At 32.9% G+C, this 15,027-nt stretch overlaps 1 protein-coding gene across 1 annotated transcript in view; it reads left to right on the plus strand.

Annotated features, from left to right (window-relative positions):
* The first annotated feature begins 4,391 nt into the window (after positions 1 to 4,391).
* The window catches only part of LOC129753270 (uncharacterized), a 51,173-nt gene continuing 40,537 nt past the window's right edge, over positions 4,392 to 15,027 (plus strand). The window contains exons 1-4 of the mRNA XM_055749068.1: positions 4,392 to 4,487; positions 4,547 to 4,680; positions 4,843 to 5,089; positions 5,634 to 5,840. Coding sequence (XP_055605043.1) covers positions 4,432 to 4,487; positions 4,547 to 4,680; positions 4,843 to 5,089; positions 5,634 to 5,840 — 644 coding nt within the window. The 5' untranslated portion in view covers positions 4,392 to 4,431. The remainder of the gene's footprint in view (positions 4,488 to 4,546; positions 4,681 to 4,842; positions 5,090 to 5,633; positions 5,841 to 15,027) is intronic.

The raw sequence follows: 15,027 nt of genomic DNA on the forward strand, positions 1-15,027 counted from the left end.
GTTGGGGTCCAGAAAAATATCTATTAAAAATATTTTGCTCTGATTTTTTGACTTCAGATGATTCTGTGCTGAGATACAGTGTCCACCGCAAATCCTGTTTTCTAAAAGGCATCCTCGAAAACTCGTCACCGGCTCATTTTTCAATATTTTTCTACGAAAAAATTACTAAATCTTCTTTTAACAATGCTTTGTATAATGCAATAAATTTGAATACATTTGTTTGAACGATGGCTCTAATAAAAAATCGTGAAAATGGTGTTTTTTTAGCCGTTAGACCCTACTCCTCACTTAAACGGGGAATTAGAAAATAGATGAGATATAAAAATACCTTGATGAAAATAGATAAGATAATAAATATAACAAATCTGAGATTTTTAGAATGATACAATTCAATTAAATTGGTCACTTTTGAACCATTTTTGGTCATCAATGTGTTCAATTCTTTCATCCAATTTTGAGAAAACTTGAGGTAGAACCGTTTAGTATTGCGAATTCAAAAACATGATATCTTAGAATTTTAACAGTGATCACTCTCCACCCAAATTAATGGGTTGTTTGTGCCCAAGAATAGAAACATTGATATTTAATTTAACCCTTCATTTCATGATTTTTTTTATTTTTCCTTAAAATTCCATTCTTACAGCTGGAAATGATGAGTACATCAAGAAAAAAAATTAAAATAAAATACGAATTTTCACTTTTTTCATACATTTATTGTTGCAAATTTGTTACTTTATGAAACCAAGGGTTAAATAAAACCTTTCTCTTAACATTATAATGGTAACTTCAGGTTTAGAGATGATTTGATTTTGATAACTTCAAAAAACTGTTTGTGGAACTTTCAGCATTAAAGGAAAAGTACTCATAAACTCAGATTCGGAAGTCTTTTTAGAAATTTTTAAGCACAGAAACTTGAATATACCATTGTACAGGGAGATCGTCCATTTTGAAAAGGGGGATGAACTCCAAAAGAAATTTTTATTAGATGAGGGAAAGGAAAGATATAAGAAAATTATCATTTGAATATAAAAAAAATAAGGCCAAATCCATTCAAGCTTCGTTGGAAATGGTGGGTAAAAAAAAATGTTTTTCGTGATAGGATGAATAAGCATTCAAGTGAAATTATTTTGAATGTCTTTAAATTAAAACCTCACACCTATTAGTTTTTCTTAAATATGAAAACGATAAAAACAGTGAATAATCTCAAAAAAAAAAAAAAACTTTAAAAAGACTAACAAACTTTAAATGGCTAAATATGCGCCAAATTTTTTAATAATGATGAATATAAAGCTTCCAAAATTTTTAAAAAGTCAAACGACTCATTTTGATTTATATTTTATGCGAACCCGAGCAAGGCCGGGTGAAATCAGCTAGTTTCAAATAAATTATAGGATATACCAAGCTTTTAAACTAGTAAATAAAACAACTTTCATGCGGACTATTTTATGCACGTTACTGTGAGAGTCGAGAAGTATCTCTTCCTTTCCTCTTCCTAATTGTGTAACTTATTTTAAATGAAATTCCAAATCAGAATCATTTGGGAATTATTTTTTACTTAATATTATATGGTCACAAAAAATTCCTTAAGGCAACAGTACTAGGTCTTACTAATCCTTGCAGTTTAAAGAAGTGGCTCCAGAGAGTATATTTTGTTATTTATGATTTTGTTTTAATGTGAAATTGATTTGCTTAACAATGCAATTCATTTTGTTAAAAAATATTTTCCTTGAGGGAAATTCAATTCATCAGAGATATTTTTTACTCAAAAATGTAATTTGTAATTTTTTTTTGTAACACTTAAAACAAAAAAAAAGTCAACTGTTTTTTTGCCCCAAGAATAGAATAAAAAAATATAAGGTACACCGGGGTAAGTGCGAACGATGGCTATTGAAAAATTACTGTGAACTATTTTTCAAACTTTGAATGCAGAATGCTTAATTCAATTGTAATCTATCCAATAACTGTAAAAGAGGTACGGTTTCGATAATAGCGGATGTTTACGGTGACTTTTTGTTAATTTTTTATTTTTAACAACGATGTGGAGTTGATGTGCATCTTTTTCGATCGAATATTTCTCGTAAAATAGCAAGCTCTTAACGAAAAACTCTACATTGAAACAATCCTTGCATTCGAAACAACCAGTTAGGAAAAGACACGACTGTTAAAAATTAAAAAAAAAAATTAGCAAAAATCTTTAATTTTGTCACCAAATCCAATTTTTTTTTTCAATTTTCTCTCCTTTATTCAACTTTTTTAAGTATTCGGATCATGAGAAGTTGGGAAAAGTAATTGTTTGTACTGGGATAAGATTATTTTTTCGATAAAATTGGAACACATTTGTTTCAACATAAATTACACACAATAATTTTTAAAGATGCCTTACTAATAGTACCATGAACTTTTTTCAAAGTTTTGGACGGTTCAAGCAAAAATGTAACGTGTTCAACCAGGAAAACACAAATTTGTTAGGCAGTGGCAGTGAAGACACCGGCAGTCAATAACAATTTACGAGATAACTTTTTTCGCTTTGTGTCTGTCAAACTTATCTCTTTAGCATTTGTAAACAACATGTTCTGCATCACATTGAACGCAATTATACCAAATCTGATCCATTGCTGATTTTTAAATGATTTTTTAAAATTGAGCTATTCGAAAAACCGTCCCCACTTATCCCGGTGTACATTACTCGTTTTATCTTTCAGTTTTTTGTGATTTTATTATGATTAATAAATGCTGAACAATTATTCGAATTGTTAAGTTGAAGGTGGCTCCAGAGAGCGTTAGTCGCCAATAACAGTGTGATAAGTGAGTATTTACTTACATCTGAAATTGATATGTTAATAATACATTTATTCATACGTAGGAAATTTAAACTTTGCGGTTGATATAACTTATTAAAATATTATTATTAAAATGCAACAAGAGGTTTAACTACCGTTAAGTTTAGGCTATTGCTTAAAAATTGGAAAACTGTGCTAAGAATTCAAGGATGTTTCATACAAGAATGTAGCATAACTTTTTAGAATGAGCAAACTTTGCAATTATTAGTATAGTGAGATTATATAATTTTCATTTGAACAACACAAAAAACTGGTTTGAGGCCGTTATTTGCATGTTTTCTTGAATATATCACACAGACATTGAAGTCCAGATTCAAAAATACCATAGATCATTACCTTTTGATCGCAGAAACATTTCAAGTATATATGTGACTCAAAAATATCCACGCGTTTCCGAAATTATTTGGTTGAAGTTATTTTTTTTTAAACGACACTTTGAATTAAAGGTTTAAAACCTTTTGCTTCCTGAATGGGTCACAGTTAATAATTTTTAAATGAAAAAAAAATCACAAAATTTTGTCGCAAGATGTCGATAATAATTCAATAACAGTTGTCACTGTTTTTATTGTGTACAAATCAAAACAAGCTCATTAGAGGGTAAGTTCAAAAGTTGAGAGGAATATTAGTGAAACCTTTATTTTTCTTATTTACGTTTTTTCTGATTTGTGTGTTTTCTTGTGTTTAAAAGAAACGTTAATTTGTAAATTTTATTGGCATAATCGATCGATGCATAACTTTCAGTCATGCTCTTTTGTCTGAGCTAAAACAATTTGACCGAAGTTTAAGGTTGCGTGATCAAAACTTTCATATTATAATTTTGAGAAAAAAAATGTGAATGAAGTTTGCAAAAAATTGAATTTTAAATTTTGCAATTGTTCAATAGTATTAAATGATCTTATAGTACTGTTAGAACTGTTTAAACTGGTAGACATGTAATATTCCTTTCCAGAATTTTGTATTTCGTAATTACTACAAATATCGAATAGATTTTAATATTTGATAACAAAAATGTTTAAGTAGGTATATGAAGAAAAAACAAAAACGATTCGGTTTTGCTTATAGAATCATACCATTTTGTTATTTTTCATGCGATATTGTAATTGATCCTCAAACCTCAAAAAATGACTACTCTAAAAGTTATTTTCAAATTTATTCTTTTTTACTCTACGGCAAAAAAAAATTTCACACACATCAGTTCAATTCTTGTTAATCAGTTGCTGATACTTTTGTTGAAAGTTATTTAAATATTGAATTCTTAATTTTGTCTTCATATTTACCTTGATTTACTTTTGATTTACAACCTCTTTCTATAAATTTCGCTTGCTTTCTTCCATACCACTCGTGCTTTTTTCTTATTTCCCTTGTATAGAAACAAACATCCCATATCTGACGTGTCTTTGAAAACAGTCCTGAACTCCAACTTGCGTCCAATGAGGGACACTTTTATTTACACCACATTGGGTTGCTTCTGCCCAAAATAAATGAAGCATGTATTTAACATTTTATTAACACTCCAAGCAATTGACGGAAAATAATCAAAGTAACCAATTAAAAAAAAAAATCAAAACCGTAACAAAATCAGCTTTAAAAAATGGGCAAAAAGGGAAAGAAAAACAAAGGTCCAAAATTAACAGCCGAACAGCAACAGTAAATAGATCTTTTTTTACCTTAAACTTCCCCTCATACCTTGCAATTGATCCTTCCAGAGAAATTCTTCAGACTCAAGCAGCGGAAAAATGGGGCGCAGAACAAGCCCTCCAGGTGGAGAAAGATAATCTAGAGCTGAAGCAGTACAACCAGAGACGAGTAACGCTGGTGGAAACCCTGAAGCAATTTAGAAGTAGGTATAAATTAGCCGAACGGCTTTCGTTGTAATCAAAATGGATTGAGTGATAAATAATTGTTTTTTTTTTTCGGATGTTTTTCGTTGCACCGGAACACTGGAATGCTAATCTAATTGTTCCGCACCCCCTAAAAAAAATACGAACGTTCTCAATTCCAGGAATAGAAAAAGCTGCCACCGAATGGCAAAAACAGCAGCAGAAGAAATCCAACTGGGCCCAGTATTTGAAGTGCGAAAAACTACCGAACCCGGCTAGTGCGGCTGAGTTACGCGGATTTCTGTTCCGCTGGAGTTACGAGCTGGAAGAGTATGCGCGGAATTTCACCAGCTGGACGATGGATGTCAACGAAAGGTCGCCGCTGACCCAGGACGATTCCCTGCCGCTGGAGACGATGCGAGTTTGTAGGTCAGTAGCGGATTCTGGGGGTTGCCAGCTTCGGGGAAACTAAAACATTTAGAGCAATTGTTTCTAGAAGATATTTGAAATCTATGATGTTTTAAAGTTCTGAGATATTCGAAAAACAGCTACTTTAGAAATTTTTGGATGATATCTCATATTTTTGGTCATTCGACTAATGTTTTGTTCTAAGAATTACATCGCTCTCTGGAGCCACCATCTTTGGTTTTGAAATGTATAGGGACATACTTGAATATTCCATGTTACAAGTCTCTTACAATTTATTCAAAAAAAAAATCAAAGAATTCAAACGGCAGCCTTTAAAACGAACATTGATTTTTTTAAAGATTTAATACTTTCAGGGCTTCTTCTAGTAGGATTTAGTAAATATGGTCCATTGAAGGAGAGGTTTTTTTTTAAATTTGGGTTTATTATGAGTTTTCAAAACATCTTTTTTGACTGATTTCTGATCCTGTTATATCATTGCTAAAAAGTACCGAAATGTTGGTAACCTTCCCTTCTTGAATGTTTCCCTTCCGTTTCATGCTTCCAGGGATCGAAACAAAAACTTCGTAGCCGGACGGTATTTGCCCGGCATCCAAAATGCGCTACAAATACTGACCCTGATTGATGACTCCTTTCGGCACGAACAGCCCCAGGCAGAGGTGGTCAAGGCCCGGGATGAAATCCGCAGCAAAATTGCGGACGTGATCCAAGAAATTACAACCCGCGTTGGCGGAAACATTTGGCGGGATATGACGTGAGTATTCGTCGTTTTGCCTCCACCGCTGATAAAAGTTGGTCCGTTCTGGGCGTAATGGGAACAGATTAATTCTGGATTCTAACCTTGGAACGGAACCGGCCGTTCGTCCCGCGCATCGAGTTATTTACGTGATACTTGCCCGAAATACTTGAACTGTCCATTTGCAACTCACTGATGGCATAGTTGAGTTTTATTAGTTTGCTCACTCACGGGCCACATCATGTTGGTTTGGTTGCTCATTTTCCGTGAAATAGTTGTGGGCCAGCCATCTTTGAATTTGATTTGGTTTTTTTTTTCTTTTGCTTTCTTATCTTCTGATTTTTTTTTACTATAGTAGCTTTTTTACTTTTTTTTTCTTTTTAGATATCTTATCATTTTTATCATTCATAGCTATCATATCTAATTTAACCTTTCCAGCTTACATAGCTTTTTTTTATTATTTTTTGCTTTCTTGGTTTTCTTATTATTATTTGGTTCCTTAGTTTTCTAAGCTTTTCATGCTATCTTAGCTTTCTATGCTATCTTAATTGTTTTTGCTCTCTTAAATTTCTGAACTTTCTTAGCGTTCTTAGCATTTTAAGTAGTTTATTTTCAATTTACTTAGCATTCATAACTCCGTACCCTAGGCTGTAATGGGCCACGGTGACGTCATGCATTACTGTGTTTATGGAAGTTGACGGTTTGGAAGCAGACTTTAAACTAATATAAACCTGAGAGGGCGGTTGCACGCAGACTTATTCGATATGAGATCATAGAAAATAAATTAAAAGGTTCTTAAATATCGTATATTTTTTCTTTGATGATCCATGTTGATAAGGTTAATTGGAGTTGAAACACTTGCCCTCCCTTCCGTTGGACAACAACAGCATTGCCCATTGGAAATATCACAACTAGCCGTTTAAATGTTGATATTTCCACATTTCCACCATGCGCAAGTTAGATTAGAATAGACAGTATTGTAAATGAATTGTACAAGAATTAGTGGGATTAGGATGTTAACAATTGGCACATGGTTAGGTATTCAATGTTCAATGTGCTACTAGGCAAGGTGAAGTAATATTTAGTATTCTTCTCCCCAATGCACAGTGGTCCAAAATGCGAAAAACGTGATCGTTGCTTATAACTTTTTTAGGTCACATTTTAGCATATCGGTGTCTTCGGAGAAGTTTGTCTGTAAAATCAGCTCTATAATAAAAAACTATTATTTTTCTGATTAATCCCCCTACAAGTGAAATAAAATTTCTAACTTCTCTGTTATAGGTTTTAGCTCTTTGATGTTTTCGACAAACTTGTTCAAAATCAAATTTTCCACAACTTTGTCTCAGATGCCAAGTTTCTAAAATAATAATTATCCGAGATATCGGCCAAATAAGAAACTTAACCTCTAAAAATCAGTTTTTTAATAATAACTTTTTTCAGTAAATTTTAAGTTTAATAAAATGTTCCACAAAGTGGTTTGTCTTACTAAAATACACCACTTTGTTGAACATTTCAAGTTTGTAAAATGTGATACTGCAGAGCTATGTTAAAAATATTACCGAAAATAGGGCTCTTTCACGCCTTATTTTACAAACACCGGGCAACATCGGGCAGCCCGCTTTGGATGCAAAATAAAGTCGAAGATTTCGTCTACAAGATGCAGGTACAATCGTCAGTATCCACTTGTATCCAAGCGAGATACATCAATTTTACTTTTCCATGTTTGCATTAAAAACAACGATTTCTATGAAAGCACATACAGCGCATTCTACTAGGTACGTGTGTTTTCTTTTAGCTTTTCCCTGCGCGATGTCAGAAGCAAAGGTTTGGAAGCGCAGAGCCATAAAAATCATACATCGCTAGATTCTGCACGCATTTCAGATTGCTCTTGTAAGCGGCTGTCGAGTATTCTTTTGCTCGCTTAGGTGTGTATAGAATACACCTAAGCCACTCTAGGCTGACTGTGAAGAGGATCTGCGATTGCTTCGCCTCCTCTACATAGTCAGTAAGTGAGCCTAGCAAAAGTTTACCCGATCAGTTTTAAGCTTTCTACAAAAATTGCCCTCCACTTACATTCTTCACCACCTTTTCACTTCTTCTACGAAGCGCACTCGCTTCATCTATCCAGCTATATTCTTCACAATTACTTAAACATTTCTACCTTAGAAGTTCATCTCGCCGCAATGCCATTAAAATGATATAATCAATTGTATTATTAGCATCTCCAGCTTGTAGAGGATATCTATTTCAATTGAACACACAATAACCTGTACTAATGGATCAAGATAATGTTTATACAGTTTCCTGTCAAGAATAATTCCTTTTCGTTTCAATACTTTTTGATAGATTTGTCTATTTTTGGTAAGGTGTGAAATTCAAGTAATGAAATAAATGATGGATGATAGTTCAGGAAAATAATATTGGAGATTTATAAATAGGACTTATATTGAACGGGATTGTGCCAACGTAAGAACTTAATTACACAATTAACACACGACGTATTACAGGACACGACACTTAACGTTCCTACAAAACGGACTTACAAAGGGAGAAGAGTGACGACGTAATCGGCGCCTCGTCTTCGTTCATTAGCGGTTTTTCGGCCGTGCTTAGAACATTGACTCCCATGCGTTCAAGTGTGAGGTTTTTCTAACGCATTTCTTGTACCTCATTTTTTTTCCAATCTATGGCGTGATCAAGTTCTGTTGCGTGGGAAGCTACACTAGATTCGTTGATTCAAAGGTTTTCTACTGCGTTCCTATTTTCTTATAGTCGAACTTTGAACTTCCGTAGTGTTTGGCCAATGTAAATGGCCGGGAAATTTTTGCATGGTATTTCATAAATACCTGATCTTTCTTCGTCTGGAATCTTTTTTTTTTTTAGCGGAACCAACCGATCCTTAAGAGTGTTCCCACTTTTGTATGCTGTTTTTAAGGGGGGGGGGGTGGCTAGGGTCTAACACTTTCAAAAAATCGATTTTTTTATTTTTTTATTGTAAAACATTTCAAGAATGTTGTGTCAAATTTTCAAGTCAATTGAAGCAAAACTGTAGAAGTTATAGGCCTTTATCTCCTCCTATCTAATACTGCAAGAAAGTTGTAACCGTCCATATTTGAACGATCACTCGTTTATTTGAAATTCCTCAATTTTCTCAAAATTATTATTTATAAATATAAGGTGAAATCACACTTCTACCGAGTAAGATAGTTAGGGTAGTTTTAAGAATAAAAAGCAAACCAACAAACTAAAAATGCAATCAAAAATCCACTAAATAAAACAAATAAAATAAAATCAAAGTCCAAATATAGAAAAAGAAAAGAGTAGGTTGCGGCACAACGTCTTTTTCAAATTCAAAAACACAGTACACTGCTAGGTTTGTAGACAGCAGCAACAACATCACACTCTCCACAAACACCAGCGAACTAACACCAAAAGTAGTATAATATTGCCCTATGGTAAAAGTTCGTCAAAAATACTGAAAAACGGAGTTGGAAAAAAGGAGACTTCCGCTGATCTTCCACTTCGTTTCGGACCAGCAAGAAAGCAACATCCTACGCTACAAAAAGGTGTTTTTTCCAAAGTTTACCTATAAATCGTCCCTTAACTAGTTCCGGAAGTTTTTATCCGCGTTAAGTGACTTCATTGATCAAAACCTTTGGCTTAATCCGTGGGTAGCGCCAATTTCTACCAGGATAAGCTTTGGTGAATAGTCTGGTCCCGAAGAAGGCTGAGGTGGCATACCTCTTTTTCCAGATATTCTGAAGGAGCGTCCATCAACATACGCTCTGGCAGACTCGTGGTCGGACTGACCAAAAACTGGCGTGGAATCCTCCATTGGTGGCCCAACCGACAACAAAAGCAACCCTGCGAAGGTAAAACTAATATTCCGACGGCCTCGTGGTGGTGATTCCATTCGAAGGATTCAGGTGCGAATCCGAGCGAACCAAAGCGGACATAACCCTTCCGATCGGTGTATCGGATCTCCCATGCAGACGGTCATCGGCAGCGGCAGGCCCAGACACTAACACCACACACATAAAAAGTAAGTTCTCAATGTCAATACTTAGCTAGGGACGTTAGGGAATGTTAGGTTTTCGAAGTGCCGAATAAAATCATAAAATTCGGTAACTAAGTGTGATTTCTACCTCCTCTTATCACTATCCTAATTACGGCAAGCTTGAGCCGACCCTGGGAATCTTGGGGAATCTCTTGTGACTGAGCGGGCGTAACGAAAGGAGAGTTACAAAGTAAGAGCAGAAACTTCAAACGCGTTTTTCTCGAAAGCACATTTTTAAAGTCCGTGGACATCGTCATTTGAAAACTACTTATCCGATTCTTTTCAAATTTGGAATATATTTTCTACATATAAAATACCAGACCCCAACGTTTTTCTTTTTTGATTTTTTTACTTTGGGGAGAATTTACAGGTGAAAAATGGCGGATTTTTAAGTGAAAAATCGTAGTTTTTACTTCAAAGAGCCACAAAAATTTCATAAAAATATTTTTGAGTTAAATAAAAACGTTGTGGTCCTGAAAAACATCTATTGAAAATATTTTGCTCTGATTTTTTGACTTCAGATGATTCTGTGCTGAGATACAGTGTACACCGCAAATCGTGTTTTCTAAAAGGCATCCTCGAAAGTGCTCCGTCACCGGCTCATTTTTCAATATTTTTCTACGAAAAAATTACTAAATATTCTTTTAACAATGCTTTGTATATTTCAAAAAATTTGAATACATTTGTTTGAACGAAAGCTCCAGAAAAAAATCGTGAAAATGGTGTTTTTTTTTATACCGTTAGACCCTACCCCCCCCTTAAGCCATGTTGAGAAAGGATCTTGTTAATCCCATTGGTTAGTCTGGGGTAGAACGGCAAACTAACCCTTTGGGATTCTTCTTTCTCTGGTCTTAAAGTAGTTGCATCTCTTCGAATTTTCTTTCAAGCGTGTTTTTGTAGGATTTTTTGTACAAAATCGTTGTCGTATCCGTTAAGGGCACCTGCTTTGAATATTTTTAATTTTTCTTTTTCAAACTCAGCTTTTTCCATGGGTAATATTGTATAGCCGATGGGCCATGGATTGAAAAGCGGCTTGTTTTTGTGACCCAAAATGGTTAGAATCAGTGAGTACAGTACAGTGAGCGAAATAAGAATAGTTTCACTATGCGTTTTGCTTGTTAAAATATGAATGATTGAAAATCGCCAAAACTTTCTTTCACAACTTGTTTTGAATTTTTGAACGGATAAATCAAGCATAAGCATACATTTTTTGGACTTGGAAATTGGCGTTGAGGACCAAAAATATGAGAAAAAAGGGGTGCGAAATAAGAATCGTACCACTTGTGTTTTTCAACAAAAACAAGATTATTTAAAAAAAAAAAAAACTGTGTAAAAGTGATTATTAATGCTTCTACGAATTTTTTGAATCGATAACTGCACTTTAAGGAGTTTTCTAGAATTCCAAAGGTTTTAAAAGGGGGTTTTAGGCGATGCTTTTTAGAACTAAGGGATTTGATATTTCAGCTATAATTACTTATACATATATTACTATAACTTTCCTCATCAAAATGACGTGAAATGATAAAACAAACATTCTGGGTTTATTTTGAATCAGAAAAAAAACAGGTTGGGATTCAAAAACTTTATTTTTATCAATAAACGAAACTTTTTCCAGTTTCAAGTCGTAGATGGCAGCACTATCTTGCAGTTAAAACCAAATTAAGTCTCAATATTGATTTTTCAGGTTAGTTTTGGCCCATATTCATCATTTTTATGTAGTTTCCCAATACAGTTTTGTTGGAGTTCACGCTGCAGAAAGTTTTTCCGGATTTGCAAAAAATGATCAGCACAAGAATATACCATCGTCAAAATTCCAGCTCATTTCAGTTTCCAATTTAATTGCAAATAAAACCAATGATAATGCTCCATCGGAAAGAACAACATTATTCTGATTTTTGATCCAAGAAATTCACTTTTTATGACCTAGATGAAATCCTAATTTTTTGATTTAGTGATCTTAGGATTTCCAAGGCTTTCACACGAATCAAGCACTTATTTTTTGACCAAAATTATCCAGCATCTATGACTTAAAACTAGAAAAAATGTGTTTGACTACATAAAAACATAAGTATTTTTGAATTTGAAGCCTGTTTTTTAATTCTAATTCAGCCAAAAATCTGTGTTTCATCATTTTGCATCATACTAATGAATGTTAATGAAGAAATCAAGCAGTTTGATAAATTATTATAGCTCAAATATCAAATTCCTTAATGCTAGAGGAGCATCTCTTAAAACACCCTATTAAAAATTTTGAAACCCTTTGGAATTCTAGAAAACTCCTTAAAATGCAGTTATCTATTCAAATTATTCGTAGAAGCATTAATATTCACTTTTACACAGTAAACTTTTAGAAATAATCTTGTTTTTGTTGGAAAACACAAGTGGTACTATTCTTATTTCGCATCCCTTTTTTCATATTTTTGGTCCTCAACGCCAATTGCTTAGCCCAAACAATGTATACTTATGCTTGATTTTTATTAATTCGAAATTCAACCTGTGGATTCAATTGAAAGCTGCAAATATTAACACTGTTTTAATTCTGGATCACCTTTATGAAACTTTCTCATGTTGCGATTCTTTATAAAAATAAAAAATCAAAATTTCAAATCAAAATTTTGAAAATTTATTTACAATAATCAAGGTCAATAAAGGAAAAATATTCCGAAATGATGAGTTTCAAATATGGAAAACGCAACTAATTTGTCGGAAGAAATCCAAGATTTGAATCAGGATTTTGTTTTAATTATGGAAAACTGAAATTCATGAATAGTAACTGGATACAGAATTCGAAACCAGATCACATACATCGAATTTTAGAAGCTCATCAACCACAAAATCTGTAGTTATTCTAACTTGAGCTTTCCAGATATTTTTCGGCGAGTATCCGGATCTGGCAAATTTGTGTAATTTTCATTATTTTAAAGAAAAGTATATGAAAAATCGTTTTATTTTAAAGAAATATCTCAGAAAATTTTAAATCATATTTTTAAAATATGCTAAAAAAATTTGGAAGCAAAATCACGGTGTCTCTGGGAGAAAACTTTATTTTTCGAAAATAAGCATCGCTTATTTTTGCACCATTCGAAAGCTGGGTCTTCCCCCTTTCATTTTAACCCAAATGTGGAATAATTAACCGGGGGGTCTAGAACATTTTATTTTTTTGGAAGATTTTTAGCCTTCTTACTGGTTTTTTTTATTCAAAGACAAAACGCTCGTCTTATTTTTAGCGTAAATTCAACATCATATGTGAATATCATGATTCAATAGGAAATTTACCTGGCTACAATTTTGTAGAAGACATCAAAGTGATACAAATTGAGAGAAAAGAGTTGGAATGTCACAAAAAGGGTGATTATTATTTCATTTGAAAAATCTAATAAAACTTCTCACCTCAGACTGTACTAGGACCATCAAAAAAAGTATTCTATGAACTTAGTTATTGATTTTAGAGTGTAGAAATGTTTAAAATGGTTTATTCACATTAAAAATCAACCTTTGGCATGAAATTGATCAGGATTATCTGAAGTTATAAGCATTTGTAAGATTTTATTCAGGAAAAAAATGTCTTCCACCATTTTTTGAAAATTTAGTTATTTTATTTTGAGCTAAGATAGTTTGAATACTTCATGAACAATCATTTGAACTGGGAAACAAACAAGACACGGTTATCACAAGCATGATAAAGTGTCATGTATGAAATTAAAAAAAATCAACGTATTGTTTATGTTTGATTGCACAAATAATTGTTTTTGGAGGCACTCGTGTATGTAAAAATGTGGTCGAGTTTAAGTTTTCAAGAAAAAAATCTAGATTGTTCATTTTTCTCAAAAGTACACGAACAGAACTTAATGTCTTTCATTGATTTTTTTTTGTGAAAAAAAGGAAAAAGAAGAATACAAAATCTCAACATCAACTTTGTTTTCAACAATTTTAAGAGGTTGATTTGATGTAATACTATTATCTGAAAATATTGTCGCAATTCACTTTAAGTTGTCAGATCTAAAGTCATCAGATTTTTTCGCGAATTTTATATTTCGTTTTCTGAAAATTTTCCATTTGTTCAAATTGATACTTTTTTCATATTTCCTAACGAGCCTATAGTAAACAAAGAGACGAAATGTCACGATTGGAATTTTTGATTTTCTGTCAGTGTCATTCCAATCGAGCGGAACCAAGCAGTCTTAAAGGCAGCCCTACAGCAGGGTTGCAAACTCATTATTTGAAAAAGGATCAGATTGCGCCTCTTTGTTTACTATTGTTTCTATAATATTTCCTAGATAAAATTAAAAAAAACATGGATTTTTGTCTGATAGTTTAAAACACTATAAACATTTGTTTGTGGATTTCAGAATTTTTGGCTTTCCTCTGGAATGTTATTTTCTTACTTCTATGCAAACAAAATATAACATCGTGCCATAAACAGTATTTGAAGCAGTGACATGAAATGCTTAAAATAATTTTTCTACATATATTTGCCCAGATTAGGCACTTATTCAAAATGTAACATTGCTCAATGTATGAAAAAAGTAACAAAATTTACAAGTCAAGCAGGTGCCAATTTTTGTTTAAACATAGCCGGAACAATTTTAAAATCTATCTTTTGCCATTTAGAGTTGAAACATAACGAGGAGAGGGAGGGAGGGGGATTGAAAATAAAAATTGATACAAATTTCGAAACATTTGAAAAAAAATTGAACCAATGCTGGCTTGCAACAAACTTATAAACAATCTACATTGCACAAAACCAAACAATCGATAAAATTAAGATCAAACATTTGAAAAAAAATTCTAAAAGACAGGTGGTATTACTCCCATCTTCTACAGTTTGGCTTTCGCTCTTTCAACTTTTTGAATTTTCGAAGAATGTATAAAATTTTTGTTTAATATACCTTGAACTTTATTTATTCTCACTTCCGGATTTTTGGAAAAATCGGAGTGTCAAGTAAAAAAAGAATTTGATATTTGTTCCTGAATAATATATCCCCCAAAATGCTCATTACTTCAGATAATCCTGATCAATTTTATGTAAAAGATTGATTTTTTTAACGTAAATAAACCGTATTAAACATTTCAATTTCAAAATAAGCTCATATAATGCTTTTTCCGGTCTTAATACAATCAGTGGTTAAAAGATTTTATTAAACCTTT

This window comes from Uranotaenia lowii, chromosome 3 (genome assembly GCF_029784155.1).
Source record: "Uranotaenia lowii strain MFRU-FL chromosome 3, ASM2978415v1, whole genome shotgun sequence".
NCBI lineage: Eukaryota > Metazoa > Arthropoda > Insecta > Diptera > Culicidae > Uranotaenia > Uranotaenia lowii.